The 16,123-nt window shown below is 35.9% G+C and overlaps 3 protein-coding genes across 3 annotated transcripts; 1 reads left to right on the top strand and 2 right to left on the bottom strand.

The window, feature by feature from the left end:
- Positions 1 to 4,186: 4,186 nt before the first annotated feature.
- Positions 4,187 to 6,007, top strand: LOC120006412 (copper transport protein ATX1-like). Its single transcript, XM_038856438.1, has 3 exons — positions 4,187 to 4,315; positions 4,888 to 4,963; positions 5,524 to 6,007. The coding sequence occupies exons 1-3, from the start codon at positions 4,307 to 4,309 to the stop codon at positions 5,700 to 5,702; spliced, it is 264 nt and encodes an 87-aa protein (XP_038712366.1). The 5' UTR covers positions 4,187 to 4,306; the 3' UTR covers positions 5,703 to 6,007.
- A 442-nt stretch (positions 6,008 to 6,449) lies between these two features.
- LOC120006410 lies at positions 6,450 to 11,290 on the bottom strand. Its single transcript, XM_038856437.1, has 6 exons — positions 10,967 to 11,290; positions 10,254 to 10,384; positions 10,082 to 10,150; positions 9,215 to 9,286; positions 8,054 to 8,126; positions 6,450 to 6,693 (listed from the first exon to the last, which is right to left on the bottom strand). The coding sequence occupies exons 1-6, from the start codon at positions 11,027 to 11,029 to the stop codon at positions 6,661 to 6,663; spliced, it is 441 nt and encodes a 146-aa protein (XP_038712365.1). The 5' UTR covers positions 11,030 to 11,290; the 3' UTR covers positions 6,450 to 6,660.
- A 1,038-nt stretch (positions 11,291 to 12,328) lies between these two features.
- Positions 12,329 to 15,030, bottom strand: LOC120005690 (serine/threonine-protein kinase D6PKL2-like). The gene is made up of 2 exons (XM_038855477.1): positions 14,449 to 15,030; positions 12,329 to 13,214 (listed from the first exon to the last, which is right to left on the bottom strand). Exons 1-2 carry the CDS (start codon positions 14,955 to 14,957, stop codon positions 12,437 to 12,439), a joined length of 1,287 nt encoding a protein of 428 aa, XP_038711405.1. The 5' UTR covers positions 14,958 to 15,030; the 3' UTR covers positions 12,329 to 12,436.
- Between the last annotated feature and the right edge of the window lie 1,093 nt (positions 15,031 to 16,123).

Here is a 16,123-nt window from a genome sequence, read left to right as displayed (position 1 = left end):
CCCAACTTTAACCGTCCATAACTTTTGATTCCCTTGTGTGTTTCCTTATTATAATATGTTTCCGAGGACTGATTTTGAAGGTCTAAAAGGAGTTTACCCCATTTGAGATTTGGAAGGAGATCAAAAAGGCTTCGTTTTGTAGTCCAACGGAGTTAATTAAATTTCCTACACGTTTTATGTTTCCAATTTTCCAATTCTAGTTTAATTAGGAGTCCAATTAGGGTTTGATTGTTTTTTCAGTCTATAAATAATCTCATAAACGTTTGTAATTCATTCGTTTAGTTTATTAATAAAATTCCTTGAGATTTTCTCAATTGTTATTGGAGAATTCCAAGATCTTGATTTCGTCGTGAACGAATTCAAGTGTTCTAGCTTCCGCATTGCATCAGGTGCTTATCATATCTTGTGATGAGTAGAACCCTCCTTGCATCAAGACCATATACAAGGCTAAAAACTGTCTCTTGGCGCGTGCTAATCGCATAATGAAATATGTCTTTCTGGTCTATCTTAGTCCTCTTCCACAGCATGTCAAAATATGCTTGAATTATCTGAACAACCACCTCTGTGATCCCATTCTCTACTGCTTTAAACAGTGAATTGGTTATTTCTTCATGTTGTTCCGCATCTAAGGGAGAAGTTGGTTCTTTAAATATGTAGTCTAAAACCTAGGAAGCATGGACACTCTTAAAAGGCGACGTGTCCGTGTCGGACACCAACACTTCTAGGACACGCCTCGAACACGTGTCCAAGCTGTGTCTTGTTTTTTCTTAAATTTTTTGAAGATGGACACGGCAATAGACAATATACAAGTTACACAAAGTCTGTAAGGTTTGAATCACAAGTATGAAATCTTCCTTATCAACACCACCCTCAAATGGAAGTATACAAAAATTATACTATACTAACATACCTAGATTTAATTTTAAGACACTAATTTCAAGAGCATACAGAGTTAGTAGTTGTAATCCATTACATGCTTTTGTTATCTTGAAGAGAACCCATAAATGATTTTTATTCAAAACACTTTTTTGCAATTAATAGTGTTATCTGAATCAAATGAAAAAGAGTTGCACTACCTTAAATAGTTGTTACTTGTTGGGGTTCACATATCAAGTGAAAGTGAGAGTAGAAAAATATTTGTTTATGTTATTTCTTATATATATATATATATATATATATATATATATATATTATTTATTTATTTATTTATGTATGTGTGTCCTTGTTGTGTCCGTGTCTTGTAAATTTTGAAATTGCCATGTCAGAGTGTCCGTGTCTGTGCTTCCTAGTCTAAAGCTTTCCGAGCTCGAACATGGATCAACTTCTTCTCATAAATTTGCTTGATTCTAGGTTGCCAAATTAACCAAGCGGAAAATGGAGAAGAATGTATTACGATGAAGTGGAAGAATAAAAAGAAGAAATCAAAGCATTATTTGAAGAAGGAGAAAAAAAGAAGAAGGAAGATCTTGTCGATATATATATATATAGATACCAATAAATTCGAAGAAACGCATAATTCCCGCCATAGGTTGTCTTGGTTCTACATGCAACATGAAACAAATCAACAAAAGTGATATATAATTTTAAAACACATATAACGTAAAAATTGATCTTCCTAAATTCATTCTCGTGGGTCGATTCACGGGCCAGGTTTTGATAAAACTCCTACTTATGGAGAGACATAACTAAGAGTTAATTTATCAGTTATGGTTCAGAATTCAGATACCTTTGTACATTTGAGGATCGTATTCACGAGCCGTAGATGAATCAGGCAGTTGTACACGTATACCTTTAATTCATGAACAATTAGCTAGCTAGGTGATTATATAAAGAAAAATAAAATTAAAGATTAATTAAAAATATATAAAAGTGAAGTACTCACAGTGATAAATTAATCTTTGACAACTTGAAAACGGAGTGCTACTCAAGAATACATAAGGCATACAAGACAAAGTGGCCAAAGCACTTTTCCCATAGCAATGTTACTGTTTTGAAACAGTAAACATTGGTCTACCAATGTTACTATTTTAAACAGTCATATCCAGTGGCCGTTTTGGGCCGTATTTGGTTAGGCATCGTATGTCTTAGTGAGGGGAGTCTAACGGTAGTAGTGGTATAGCGAACCTTCGTTGAAATCAGTCAGATTTGAGGTTTTGTCTTGCGGTGGTCTCCGCTTTCTGATCTTTTTTCTGCCAAATCGACGGCCATTGGTGGTGGTGGAAGGACGGAGTATGTTCGTGGTGATGTGAGCTTCAGTTTAGGTTGAATACCAACGAGCAACAGTAAGAACAGAGAAGAGAAACAGAAAAAGAGAAGATAAGTGTAGGTGTTGTGGGAGGAAGAAGACAATGCTAAGAAAGTAATTAGCATATCAATGGTATTTTAGAGGGATAAAGTTTTTTGAACTAGACTTAAGTGTCCAAAAGTTTCACAAGCGGTATCAGCCTGGAATTTTTCCTTTGTTTAAATATGATCCTGTGTTACGGCCTATGGGGCCTAGTTCGTTGGTGGACTTGAACAATTCCAACCAAAGTTGTGGACTGGGCTTTGTTTCATTTATAAATTTATAAATGGCCTAGGTCGGGCTAGACTTGATTTCGAAACCATATTATGATATATGTTCATAATTTTGGTGTCCATAATTGTTCATAATTTAGGTAACATGCTAACTCTAAATGATCCTCACACTTTTTCCCATACCACCACTTAGTTATGGTCCACACATTTTCCCCATATCACCTAATTATGGACACATTATGGACATGTAGTTCCGTTACTTACAAGAATCCTCATACATATAGATTGTTGGCTCATACTCATACTGCATCATTGCATATACTAATTTTTAATATATATATTTTTTAACTTGCTTTATTGTAGTTAAATTTTTTGCATAGCATGTGATAATGAGTTGTTTTCTAAAAGAAGATTGTATGTGTTATATTCATCAACGTAAATGAGTTGACGATTATAACCAATCGCTTTCTTGGCGTGCCAAATTACAATTAGAAGGTGACACAATTTAAACCAAACATAAAATAAAAAAATGGTGATCTTTAGAGTTAAAAAGACGTTTTGATGACACCCGAGCCACTAATTTGAGTAGTAAGAATGATATGTATTACCCTGGTGACTAGAGTACGAATCCCCCACCCCCGTTTCAAAACAGATGTTTGATGTTGTATGTGCTTTAAAAGAAACTATAAATTGAAAAATTAAAGCCAACTACCATGAGATTGGTTTACTTACTCTCTCAATAATCAATATTATAAAAATTTAAGATTTTGATGCATTAACAACTTCTTTAGTTTGTTACATCATTGATCAATATTTTTAATAAGTTATGTTCATAATGACTAGGATGATAGAGAATGTTTGTTTTGTTCATTTCACATCCGCGCATACCTGGTTACATATCGCATTTGGAATAATATACATACAAAATCATAAAATATTAGGCTACCTTTTTTAAAAAAATTACATAAAACTCGCAATTATTATATTTTTTGTGTTCACTAGATAAACTCATACTTGCACAATGGCATGCAAACAACGCGTGTTTGGCAAAAAATGTGGTAATTTTATTTATGTATTCGGTAAGAATCAAACGTACTACCTTCTAAAAGGGAATATTCCCTCATAATCGTTAGGGTAGGAGTTTATCCATATTATGTTATCTAGTTATAGACCTATTTGTATATAGTTCTCTAACATGGTCTTTTTTAAGTTAAATATATAATTTATTTTAGTCATTCAACTTAAATATTTGTACTAAAAGTTTATGGGCTTTAATTCTCCGACTTGCCACTTAGTGGGCTCAAATGAGAAAAACAACTTTAAAAGCTATGCGGCCCATTAAAAGGCCCTTTTGTACTTTTGGTACTGCAAAGCTACGATCGTGTAGTGTACTATTCCACGTAGGAATCCAACCGCTCCCAAATATCTATCTTGGTTGGTGTCTTTTGTGGGCCAGCCCCATAAAGATGTTCCGTTGGTTGACCTACCCAACCAATTGTTTCCACGTGGAAAACCAACGTAGCGTTTCGTTCATTGGTCGTCTTAGAAATTCGTTACGAGTCTGGGTCAGCACGCACTGGAACATCTTTTCACGCGTGTTTTGCTTTTTTCTGTTTTTTTCCCCCTGCGTTACGGTTATTGTGAAGGTTGTGGGACCCGTAGACCATTGACCCTACCCATCCTGCCCATAATAAAGTCCTTCGCTCCACCGTTGAAAGAAGAAGAAGCAAAACCAACCATATCAACACAGAATTCTGATTTATCCTCTGTTGTTTACGAATCCAAAGCTATGTCTCAGGTATATGATCTCTCTACGCTATCCTTTCTTTACAATTGTTATTGGAATTAGGGTTTCAACAGTGTGTGGTTTTTTTTTTTTACTTTTGGGGTTTTGTTTCTTGATTCCGTGAATCAACAGAAAGTCTATTGATCGAATTTAGGCTTTTGGCTTATTGGGGGTTTCTCAAGATTCAATCTTAGAATTGAAGATCGTTCAAAATCTGTCCTTTTTTTTGAACAATCAAAGGTGGAAGGGAAATTCATTTGAGACTTATGATTTTTTTCCCTTGTGTTTTGTGTGTAAGATTCTGCTAGTGATTCCTTTTATTCTGTATTTTGTTGCCTCTGAAGCTGTAGAACCCCCCCCCCCCCCCCCTCCTTAGTAGTAGAGACTAACCAGTGGCTTCTTTGGGTTCAATATTGTCTTTGTTAATTTCCATATTTACAGTTTCATATGCATCTTCCCTTGTTTCATTTTATGGTTGATGATTTTGCTAGAGTGGTAATCATTTGTTGATGATTTGGAAAATTTTTATGTTCATTGCTTCCTATGGGATATTCACTCAGACATTCAATTTTGTTTGATTGCAGACTGTTGAGCTCAAGGTTGCCATGTCCTGTGAAGGCTGTGTTGGGGCTGTCAAGAGGGTTCTCGGAAAGTTGGAAGGTTTGTTGTTTACCTTGCATGTTTTTTTTTAGTCTCCCTTACTTTCTGAATGCACCTGATAGTTGTCATTTCTGTATGTAAAACTCAGAACATTGAAATGCTTGAATGTGCATTTCTACATCAATTTTAATATCTTTGTGCATGTCATCAATTTACTAGTTTATAATTGTTCAGTTTTGTTGTTCTTTAAATCTGTTGTTCCTCTAGGCTCAAATTATATAGCCCTGCAACATTATAGTATATGTGATCATTTGTGTTATAGTTTGATATTGGAGAGTTGGAATTTGGCATGCCTGGTTATTATGTATAGTGACTCTAGCATTCACTGGCTTTTGCAACCTTCAAGATTTGCATACTTGTCATTATACTGCAGATGGAATATTTGCTAAAATGACAATTAATTATCGTTGTTGAGTTGTTCATATATCGATCTACAAAGTTCGGCAAGCTGTTTTTTGGTTGGCATTGTAGATTACAGTTATTTATTGCACTACCAATTGTTGCCATTAGGAAGATCGTTATTGACGATGATCATTGTCGTGCTTGATATTTATCTTCAGGGGTAGAGTCATATGACATTAATCTGAAGGAACAAAAAGTGACAGTGAAAGGCAACGTGCAGCCAGATGTAGTTTTCCAGACCGTGTCCAAGTCTGGGAAGAAGACATCCTTCTGGGAGCAGGAAGGTGCCCCCGATGCCACCAAAGAAAAGCCTGCAGAAACTGTAGCTGCTGCATAATGCGATGTGCTCTGAAATGGGCGTTCTGATAGGGGGGTTATAGCTTGTTACAAAAACTATGAATAATATGGCTCTTTTTAATTTGATGTAAGATCCAATAATTTGTGGTGAATGTTATGTGTCTGTGTTTGTTATCAAATAGGTATGTCTGTTGCTTCTGGTGCTGTTAATCTCTATTAAGAGTTCTAGCTTTCTTGAAAGATTCTGCTCACTTATGTTGAAAGTATTACCCTGGATGCCTATTTGGGGCTGTAAAGTGGATGGTTCCCAGTAATAGAAGCTATATATCTGCGGTTGGTAATCTACTCACAATGTTTTGCTGAAAATTTGTTTTGGTGGAAATCCATTGCTGCATCATGTTTCTGTCTCTCTGGACTGAACTTAATTGACATGTGAAGACATGCATTGTTATTTGAAGACCAGTAAACAGAGTATTTTGTGCCCTTTGAAGACATGAACTGTCATTTGGTAGAAATAATAACCAGAAGTGTTTCAGAATAGTTAGCACTCCCTGCAATTTGGTCTGGATATAACCATGTCAGTAAACCTTGAAATATAGGTTTTATTTTCAACTGACATGGATAAAACCAAACCATATAGATGGATCAAATTGTGCAGAGAACATTAGGAGGAAGAACCAACATCTTTCTCTAAAGCAGAACATGGCATGTTCCACAGGTACTTGATGCTGGTTCAAACTCTCCCTTTTTACATGGAATAAACAAGTCATAGGGAAAGCACGGACAATGAAAGTAACTCTATCAAGCTGCATTCTTTTGAAAAGAGAAATCAGTCTGCATAAACGATCAAAGAGGACAGGTCATGTGGGTTCATATACCACAAGGGAGAAAGTTTTGATGAACACACTCAACAAGAGAAACAGGAATTTGAATTCTGAAGAAACGCTATTTACGCTACAACTAACAGAAAGCATATTTTCCTGCGCCTATAATGGATCTCATGGTCGACTGCTGATGATCCTCCGTTCCAGCTGCACCAAAAAAGATGCCAGCAGCATTAATGAATGTTAAAAACAAGGTGGTCATTTATTAAACAAAGTTTCAAATTGTATAAGTACAAGAATAAGAATAAGTATGAAAATAAAAGCAAGACTTGATCACGTTCTTTCTCATATAAGGACCCAAAGGGTGAAGGTGCAAGAACGGGGACTGTCGATGCTAGGAAAGAATTACTGATTTGGAAGGGTCTAAAAATCGTCTATCTTATATACGAGGAAAAAATTCTAGAAAGAACAATCACTATAGGTTTCAGTGACAACAATGAGAACGTGTTGCAAAGTTCATTAGGGGTCTGAAAATTATCCACACGAAATTGAACAAATCCAAGAACGAACAAACAAGGAATGTTTATTTGTATACATTCTAAATAACATGATGTCATACTCATTTAGTAGCTTTGTCAGATCTCAAATTATTCAATATTAGCAAATCTTTAGTTGCTGAAATGGAATGGAAAGCTTACAAGTTACAACGATTGTTGACAAAAAGGGTCATTCAAGCTACAAAGAATCTGAGAGGATCTCTTAAACCAGATATAAAGTGCACAAGATACACAGAACAGATTCTGCATAAAACAGAAAAAAGATACCTGACAATGTGACACACCTACCCACAAAATGGTGGATTTAACTTTCAAAACATCGTTCCATAAATTTTCCTATCTTCTTGAGGATTACGGGACTTGAAGGGAAAGGGAAGGACACCTTTTTAATGGAGAATATTGACATCCACCATATCTACATCTCTAAAAGGAGGGGGGGGGTGGGTTTATAGAATGAAAACTACTGAGATGATCGATTGGTTAAGAATATACATATTCTATTGTTCTTAGCAATTGTCTACATCTACAGCATTAACTGTTTTCAAAAGAAAAGATTGTTTAAATCATACTTTAGAATTTGTTCACTAAGTGAATCCAGTTCACTGCCCTGTATTGCTGTCGCTATTTTTTGATATTTTAACTGTTTTATAACTGTAAAATTAGGCTTTTTATTTAGTGAGCAGGCCCGGAAATTGTTATCTAAGTTAAAGATCAGGCTTCAAGCTGTATCCCTACTCAAAAGCCTGGCATGAGGCAGGCCTGACCAGTTCTAGTAATCTTACACTTTACAAACACGTAAAAATTTAAGAACACCCAAAAAACTCCATTAGTCCACAAAAAAATTTCCCAAGCCAATCTTGTGTTGAGACTAATCAGATTCCGTACAATTCACTATCATAAAAAATGCTAAGCAGCAGTAGTTTAACTGTTTAAGAGATTGCAAGATTCAATTATGACCGCAAGTAATGCATGACAGTGCCATGAACTCCAGAACTTGTAGTTCGAATTACCTGCAGAATGGTTTCCAGCTTGGGATGCAGATTCAGATACTCCGTCATTATTTCAGCGACCGATGACTTACACCTATAAGAAAATTTACAGTGAAAGGCCTATTAACAAAAGCGCTGACTGCATACCTAACAAGGAAAGTTTTGAAAAAGAAAAAAAAAACCAGAACGGAACAGAAAAACTGGAATGCTGCTCCAGAAATATTAGTGTGGGCTCCAGAGGTTGTGGTTAGTCTCACTTGGTTGAGCAAGTAAAGTTTCCAAGAAAACATTTATGTGATACTTAAAAATATTCCCATATGTTAAGTAACATATTTGCCTATAACTGAGTGTAAATCTATTCTTCTGTCGGCCTATCGTTTCTAATACAATGATGATTATCATCTCATATTAAAAAAAAAGACTTAATGAAAATACTCATACAAGTGATTTAAACCCAGTGATGAATAACCCAATATAACAAGACTTCATCAGTTTGATCAACAACAAGTTTCTAAGAACAACTAGGACCATTGACACTTTCCTATCCAAAAGTGAATGTTTTGAACGTCATTCAATCAGAGATAAACTGCAGATAAAATTTGGATGCATGCTACCATATACAGCACAATATTTGTGACAGATCATAACAGGTGAGCTTCTAAATAGGATTCAAATAATTTAGCATTCCTTTGATAACTAGTTACTATTAACTTCAAGTTAAAGTGAAACTGCCACTAGTGAGGTGATTGAAAGACAGGTGGCACTCTTCTCTAAAATAACACATTAAACAAGAGCTCACAACAGTTATTAAAAAATAATCTCCCATACACGTCTCTAGCTCTGAATATATGTAATCCCACTCATTGACAGAGTCAAGCAGGAAATTAAACTACAACATCCATGTACCCCCTCCCTTGATCTGCCCCATTCTTAGAGATGATGCAGCATCAAAATTTGCGCTGCACAATAGAACGCAGTCAGGGAGTTTTAGTTTGTTTATTGGGTAAAAACATGTTTTGTGCCACAAAAAATAATTGGATCACGCTTCTTACTTTCTGAAAGTTAAAAGAATTGTATGCAACTTCACAGCAGGTTTTCATTACAAAGACAAATATTAAAATTACTGTAAAATAAAAACAAACGAAATAGAATAAAGCTGGCAAAAAGAACACAACTACTTACTGTTCCCTGGATTGACTGTCAATAGCCAGTCGAAGTTGACCACATGCATCCGCCATGCGATGAGCACCAATACTGCAGACCACATCAAGCAAAAGAGTAAGTTAAAAACATCATCACGATCAATAATGAGAATCCGATTCCGGGAAAGCTTAAGCATGACATCAGGGTGGATCGGCTGGGATGCAAATAGTCAAAGTATCCTAAACTTAAGCGTGGCAAAAATTGAGATGAACCATTTCCATCATCTAACTCACAATATCCTGATATCCTCCAAGAGAGGTTACTATAAGTATAACTATATTCAAATATTCAAGTCAAGTTGGTTTCGACGTAACATTCTTGCCTTTTTTAAACTCAGCTTAAAACTTTCAAATGCATAGAATGAAAATAAATGGTTATACTCGAAAACAAATTCATAATTCCATACCCTGGTGACAAAATGATAATCTAATACCAGGAATGAGCATTCAATTCAAACAATGTGAAAGCAGAAGGATGACTTCTCTCAAGATCCTAAATGGCTGCTGTTAGTTATGCATATGCAAAAGAATGAAAGATATAGAAGTTGGCCACATCATGCAAAAGATTAAATGAACTAAGCAAGAAGTGAAAAAGACAACGTCAATAAGTTCCAAAAATCTATGTTTGACTTTGAAGTCTAAAAAAAATTCTATTAGGAAAGTAAAAAGAATCTGAAATGATTAGTCTCCAGTCATTTGGCAGGATCACCATATGCCAAAAAGGCATATGTCGATTAGGAATCTTTCAATGGTCATGTCATAGTAATGCATATTCCTTTTTATTTCTATACTTGATTAATGTGATTCAAGTTCTCAAAACAATGCATGGCTACTTGACTTATATTACCCTGCCGAGGCTCCTTTGATTTTCATACAGAGTACTTTAATGTCTTCGTAGTTCACGACAACTTGAGACCTAGAGACAAATCAAAATCAAACACAACTCGCCATAGTAATACATTAAGAAAACCATATAGATAAATTAAAACACCAATATATTTATCAAGACCGAGATATACAACAATGAAGAAAGATCTCTCAAGGTATCCTGAGACTCGGTGCCAAAGTTATAGACCAAGTCTGCAAAAAAGGAAACTCCATTGCCTTCTTTAAGCGAATATGCAAATCGAAAGCGATGATCCATTAAACCCTGAAAGGAGAAAAAGTCAAGGGTGAAGGAACAACTCTTGTTTATTGACTCATGAGCAATAACATTTAGAAAATCAAGATCAAAATATCATCTTCCAAACTTCAGTTCAAAAAAATAATAAAAACAAAGAAGCAGCTGATAAAGAAGTAAATTCATCATAACAACCAACAAAATTAGCTGCGACTAACAGTTCAATTCAACAGCAAAAATTACAAAAGCAAAACGATGTGATTTAACAATCCCATGCAATCTCAAACCAGTTTGAGCTGAATCAAATCAAAACTGACCAACACCCATTATCAAAACATACTTGTGCAAGTAAAAAACCACCGAAATTTCAAAACTTTCAAAGCAGATGAACAAAACAAAAACTCCCGAGCTTAGTCCAGTTACAGGTTAAAACGAAACAGATGCTGAAAAAACCTGCGAAAGCAGAATCAAAGCATAACTAATAAACACCCATTATAACAACATACTCCTACATCTTAAAAATCGCCGATTTCATATCTTTCAAAGCTGATTGGATAAAAACAAAACCCTCACGAGTGAAACAGAAACTCAAAGAGACACATCATTTAGTACCTGTTGCTCCATGAAATCGATCATGCCAATGAGCTGCTGGGTCAGAGCCCTCTTGTTCTCCATTGATCAAGGAAGAAGAAAGAAAGAAAGAACCCCAAAAACCCAGCAATTTTGTTTGGGTGAGTGAGTTACATAGAAGGAATACAATGGGCGGTTACAGAGAGGAAGAGCAGCTGAGCCTGCATGCATTTCTTGAAATAAAGACGGAGTTGGAAATTCATTGATTACAAGTACAACTGGGTTTGTTGTTTCTGCGCTGGCTGGGCAAACCGCCTTTTGAAACCTACTCGCCATACATGGAATATTGGAATTACCCGTTCTGTACATGTAATCAGATATCTCGTGCTGAGTCGGAATTATGAGTTGTGGCCATAATGGGCCCGCCAGGCCAGATTTAGTAATTTTAATTTTTTTAGAAAAGATAAAAATGTCCCCACTAATAACTGTTATTTTTGACATTCGAGCCACTTAATTAGAATAATAAGAATTGTGTAACACCCTAGTTTTCAAGGTTCGAATCACCTAATTTTACATTCTCGTGCTACTTTATTTCTTTTAGGCCCTTTCTTAAAGTCAATGTCAATTATTACCATTCTTAGTTGTGAAGTTAAGCTCTCTCTCGAAATCACTTTACAGTCCTTACAAAGTTGTCTATCTATCTTTTACGTGAGAATAAAATCAATCTGACTAGCAATATGTACGTACACTCTTAAAGATGGTAATTAAGTGTGATTTCTCTCTTCTTAAACCAAGTGTTTAAGGATGTCTTAATTCGTGTTTCAAACGTATTAATAAAGGTATTACTAGGGCCAAGATTATTGATATTTACAAAAAAATATAAAAAAATGTTAATTGTGCAATATTATTATGTAGCCTAAGATCCAAAGTTTCTTTTAAATTTGAATTTATGGACTATTAGAAGCTTACTTGTTTATATTTATATTACCGCACATTTATTAATATGATGATTGTCAATTGCTTACATTGTTGCACTTCACATGTTTACTGTATGAAGAAGCTACCAACTAGCTAGTTCCACTCCACCATAAACAAATTTCCTGCATGGTCGAGATCCACATAAACCCTAAACTGATGTAGCAATTAATTGTACATTTTCACAAATATATTTTCATCTTTTTTAAAACAAACAATGCCTAGATTACATATAAATATAAATTGATAAATATTTATAGAACCATTTATGTAACCTTCTATGTGTCGCATGGAGTTTTTTTTTAATACCAAATTTTTTGAAAAAAAAATGAAAACAAATAAGAAATCAGATGATTTCCTCGACCAAAGATGATAGGCATCCTAATAAATAGTATCTCAATAATCTCAAATAGTGATACGTCATTCTCTAGTTCAATCATCGTTTTGTGAGCTTTGCGCTTACCTCAATCAAGTGACGACTGACAAGTACCCATTTAAGATGACTGGGACATTTTTTTGCTGGGATGTTTATGATATTCAGTAATACTCCACTGAATGGTCCTCAATATCAACGGTTGAAATGATACCACTAGATGGAACGTACGGCGGTGATATACATCTAAGTAGTGCCCAATTAACCCCATCAAAAAATGGATGGTGCTTGATTGCTGTGGCTCCCATGGTGGACCCCAGCCTTATTGCTGGGTCCTTAATCAACAGTTGCGTGATCAAGTCCTTAACGGACCCTGGAACCGATGGTTCCTTGGGGAACTCCAGGGCTCGAGCCACTATGTTGGTCAGCGTTAACTCATGGTCTGCTCCTTTAAACGGTGTCGTACCATACAATATCTCAAATATGAATATGCCTAGTGTCCACCAATCCACTGCATTGCCATGACCATCTCCCAGTACAACCTCCGGCGCTAGATACTCGTGGGTCCCAACGAATGACATCGAACGGACGTCGATTGGCTCCGTCACTATCTCGAAGGCCCCACGATGGCCTGGCCTTCTCTTTCGTCTACGTTTTTTGTGGAAGCATGAAGCGACGGTGGGGATCATACAGTGGGGCATAATACACGATGACGTGGCGGATGGAGGTGGATCGGTTGAGTGACTATTGGGTGGTGGATTTTCATCAAAAACAACCAGAGCCGTTGATGTTGAATTTTCGTCTTTTAGGGAGAGATCGAAGTCAGTCAACATGATGTGACCGTCGGATCTAACGAGTACGTTTTCGGGCTTGAGGTCGCGGTAGATGATCCCCATCATGTGCAAGTATTCTAGTGCAACCACCACTTCTGATGCATAGAATCTACAAGAAACAAGAATAAAGTGATTAGGAAGTCATGAACAATAAATAGATTGTTTATTACATTTTTTTTTTAAAATCATGCTTAGTTACATTACATAAAATTATGCCTAGTTTGTTACGAAAAAAATCCCACGTCGATTGGGTGTGACCCAGCCAGGTGATTTATTAAACCAAGCTCATCCCTATTTACAACAAAATATTTTTTTAGTCCAAATGAGTTAGGTTTTGACCCATAGTACTAGGCTTGAATCGATGAGTTAGACTTTGGATTGTAGTTGCTCAACTAAAGAGGAACAAAGCTATGCGAGATCGATGTATCCACGGAAAAGAAATAACCGAAAACGGATAATATTGTTGACATGTATGGGGTGTGCATTTATGCCATAGTTACATTACATTACAAATAAATACAACCAAATTCTTTTTAATTCTGGAGTGTTTTGTAACTTTTTTTTAACTAATATATAATGATGTCTTATAAGTTTTTTCTTTTAAACATCCGATATGAACCTAAATTCGAGTCAACTTTAGTTTGTGTAGGTAATATTTTTTAAAGAGATAATTATGTATCTTTAGTTTGTGCAGTTAAATTTTTAGTTATATTTGATCGTTTCACTATTTTAAAATATTTTGATAGCTTGTTAGGTAAATTTGTATCCTATGATTAGAAGCATACAACCTAGTCAACTCAACAACTCCTAATTTGGTGATTATCATTTATATATAATTATTATTATTGTAACACTAAAGTTTATAAAACACATATAAGAGGAAGGCACTAGAGTCAAAGAAGGAAAGCAAGAATATTAAAAGCCAAAAAAAGGGCTAAAAATGGAGAATAAATAAAAGAGAAAGCTCAAATTAATCTATACATGTTCAACTTTGGCATCATCAACAAATAATGGCAAAATTTTATTTATAGGTTATTTAATCATGACCACCATATATATACAACTTACAGAAATAATTAACTACAAAACTCCCTATAAATAAATAAAAAATGCCTTTTATACTTAATTTTCTTGGATAATAAAATTGTAATTTTAATCTTCTTAATTAATCTGATCTAGAAAACAATTGATAATTAATACAAACCAAAAAGGGAGAGCAAGTGTGGGCAAACCCAAGGGACCCCGCATGCGTTGAATAGTCCAACTTATGATGGTCCATTATTTCTCATGATGCATGTGTATATATATAAGTATATATACATGTATAAAACATATATATTCACCTGACAGCGGCTTCCTTGAATCGTTTATCCGGCTGTCGTTGGCGGAGGACGTGGAGGTCGCCGCCGGGGCAGAACTCAGTCAACAAGCAAGACCACCTAGGAGAGTCCAAAGTAGCATACAAAGTAGGCAAAAAAGGGTGGTCCAAAATCTCCAAGATTTCCTTTTCTACCCTCGCCCTATTTTCTTTGTTCCTTGAGACCAACTCCTTGTTGTCCATGACTTTGGCAGCAAACAAGCACCCATTCCCTCCCTTTAGCTCCACAAGGTACACACTCCCTATGTCTCCACTCCCTAACCGTTGCACGAATTGCAGGTCGGCTAGGGTAAGGGTTGAAGATTTAGGGTTTTGGATTTTGTCCCAACAAAGATCACATGGAGGTGGGTGGTGTAGTTTGGAGGAGTAGGAGGGGGTGGTGAATGTGGTGGCTTCGGAACATGAACTTGTGCTGTGGTTTGTTTCCGGAGACATGGAGGTTAGGTCGTCGGGATCGGTGATGGATGGTTGCATTGTGGTGGTGGTGAATGGTGGTGCCACCTTTTGGGGTAAGAGAGGGAGGGAGGAAGGTTTTGAAGGGTGTGGAAAAGGGGAGTATGGGCCGGCAGAATGTTGTTGGGACAAATGGATCGTTTTTGCGTGGAATGGGCCCAGGGAGGGCCCAATAGCTGGATTGATATGGTCAATTGGTAAATAGTTAAATATTAAGGATTCACTGATCTTATCAGTTAAATAATAATGTGTTTGACAGTATTATTAGACATGATTGGGATGTCTCATCCTTTATTATTGAAATTGAGAATGACTGCTTTTATATATATATATATATATCCTAATGTTGCATTTGGATTTGTTAATTTTGTCTTCTCCTTCATTGTGATTAGAGTTTGTGTAAGTTCATGAGATTTCAGACAGCTAAAGATCCTGTGAACTGGAGAATAGGTCATAACCCAATACTTCCATCTGACACTTGGGTTTATAAAACTAGACTTAATTACATCTGTATCAGATGTGTTTGGAAGTACTATAGTTCTAATTAGCTTGTATGTGTCTTTTATTTTTGTTTTGTTAGTGCTTCATGGACTTTAGCCAGCAAAGCAATGATTGGGTGGTAAGCTGATGGGATTAACTTTTATAAAAGGCAATAGGTTCTAGGTTCAACTTACACGTCCAACAAATTTATTTGAAGCCACTCCCATAAGTCAAAGGCTCTATAATTACCTAGTGCCTGTGGGACGGGGGACTCTCATATCTAAGGTTTCTTATGTAGAATGGAGTCCACTGTGATCGTGTCTTGGATGAGTTTCTCGTTAATATATATATATATGAAAGACTCAAAACACAACATGTTATTAAGGGTTTCATGGTGTTGGGGGTAAAGTTGTCATATATGATGACTTAAAGGCTCTTCTTCAATTATGGAAGTGAGGGTGACACAATGATTAGAGACCTTAATTCCTTCAAATGATGAACGGCGGCTTATGACCTCTTTGGAGTTTGGTCATGCCAAACATCAAGATTACCAATTAGCACTGCTGTATCATTCAATAAAAATGAATGTCAATATGTCATGGTCTTTGATTGCAGAACTCAGGTGAAGAAAGTAGTAAATAATCTTGTAAGAAAATAGTGTGTACCTAGGTTGCCTTGACATTCTAACTAATCACAGTACTCATAAT

The sequence above is a fragment of the Tripterygium wilfordii genome, chromosome 9 (assembly GCF_013401445.1).
Source record: "Tripterygium wilfordii isolate XIE 37 chromosome 9, ASM1340144v1, whole genome shotgun sequence".
NCBI lineage: Eukaryota > Viridiplantae > Streptophyta > Magnoliopsida > Celastrales > Celastraceae > Tripterygium > Tripterygium wilfordii.
The sequence above is the reverse complement of the archived record's forward strand: the minus strand, read 5'-3'. Positions and strand labels throughout refer to the sequence as shown.

What these genes read in the sequence shown, in the direction of transcription:
- LOC120005690 (XM_038855477.1), bottom strand. Translation starts at nt 14,957, where the DNA reads ATGCAACCATCCATCACCGATCCCGACGACCTAACCTCCATGTCTCCG. An exon ending in TTCAAGGAAGCCGCTGTCAG is followed by an intron (nt 13,215 to 14,448) that starts GTGAATATATAT and finishes TGTTTCTTGTAG; the next exon opens with ATTCTATGCATCAGAAGTGG.
- LOC120006410 (XM_038856437.1), bottom strand. Translation starts at nt 11,029, where the DNA reads ATGGAGAACAAGAGGGCTCTGACCCAGCAGCTCATTGGCATGATCGAT. An exon ending in AGAGATCTTTCTTCATTGTT is followed by an intron (nt 10,151 to 10,253) that starts GTATATCTCGGT and finishes ATTTGTCTCTAG; the next exon opens with GTCTCAAGTTGTCGTGAACT. An exon ending in AGCTGGAAACCATTCTGCAG is followed by an intron (nt 6,694 to 8,053) that starts GTAATTCGAACT and finishes TTTTTGGTGCAG; the next exon opens with CTGGAACGGAGGATCATCAG.
- LOC120006412 (XM_038856438.1), top strand. An exon ending in GGTTCTCGGAAAGTTGGAAG is followed by an intron (nt 4,964 to 5,523) that starts GTTTGTTGTTTA and finishes ATTTATCTTCAG; the next exon opens with GGGTAGAGTCATATGACATT.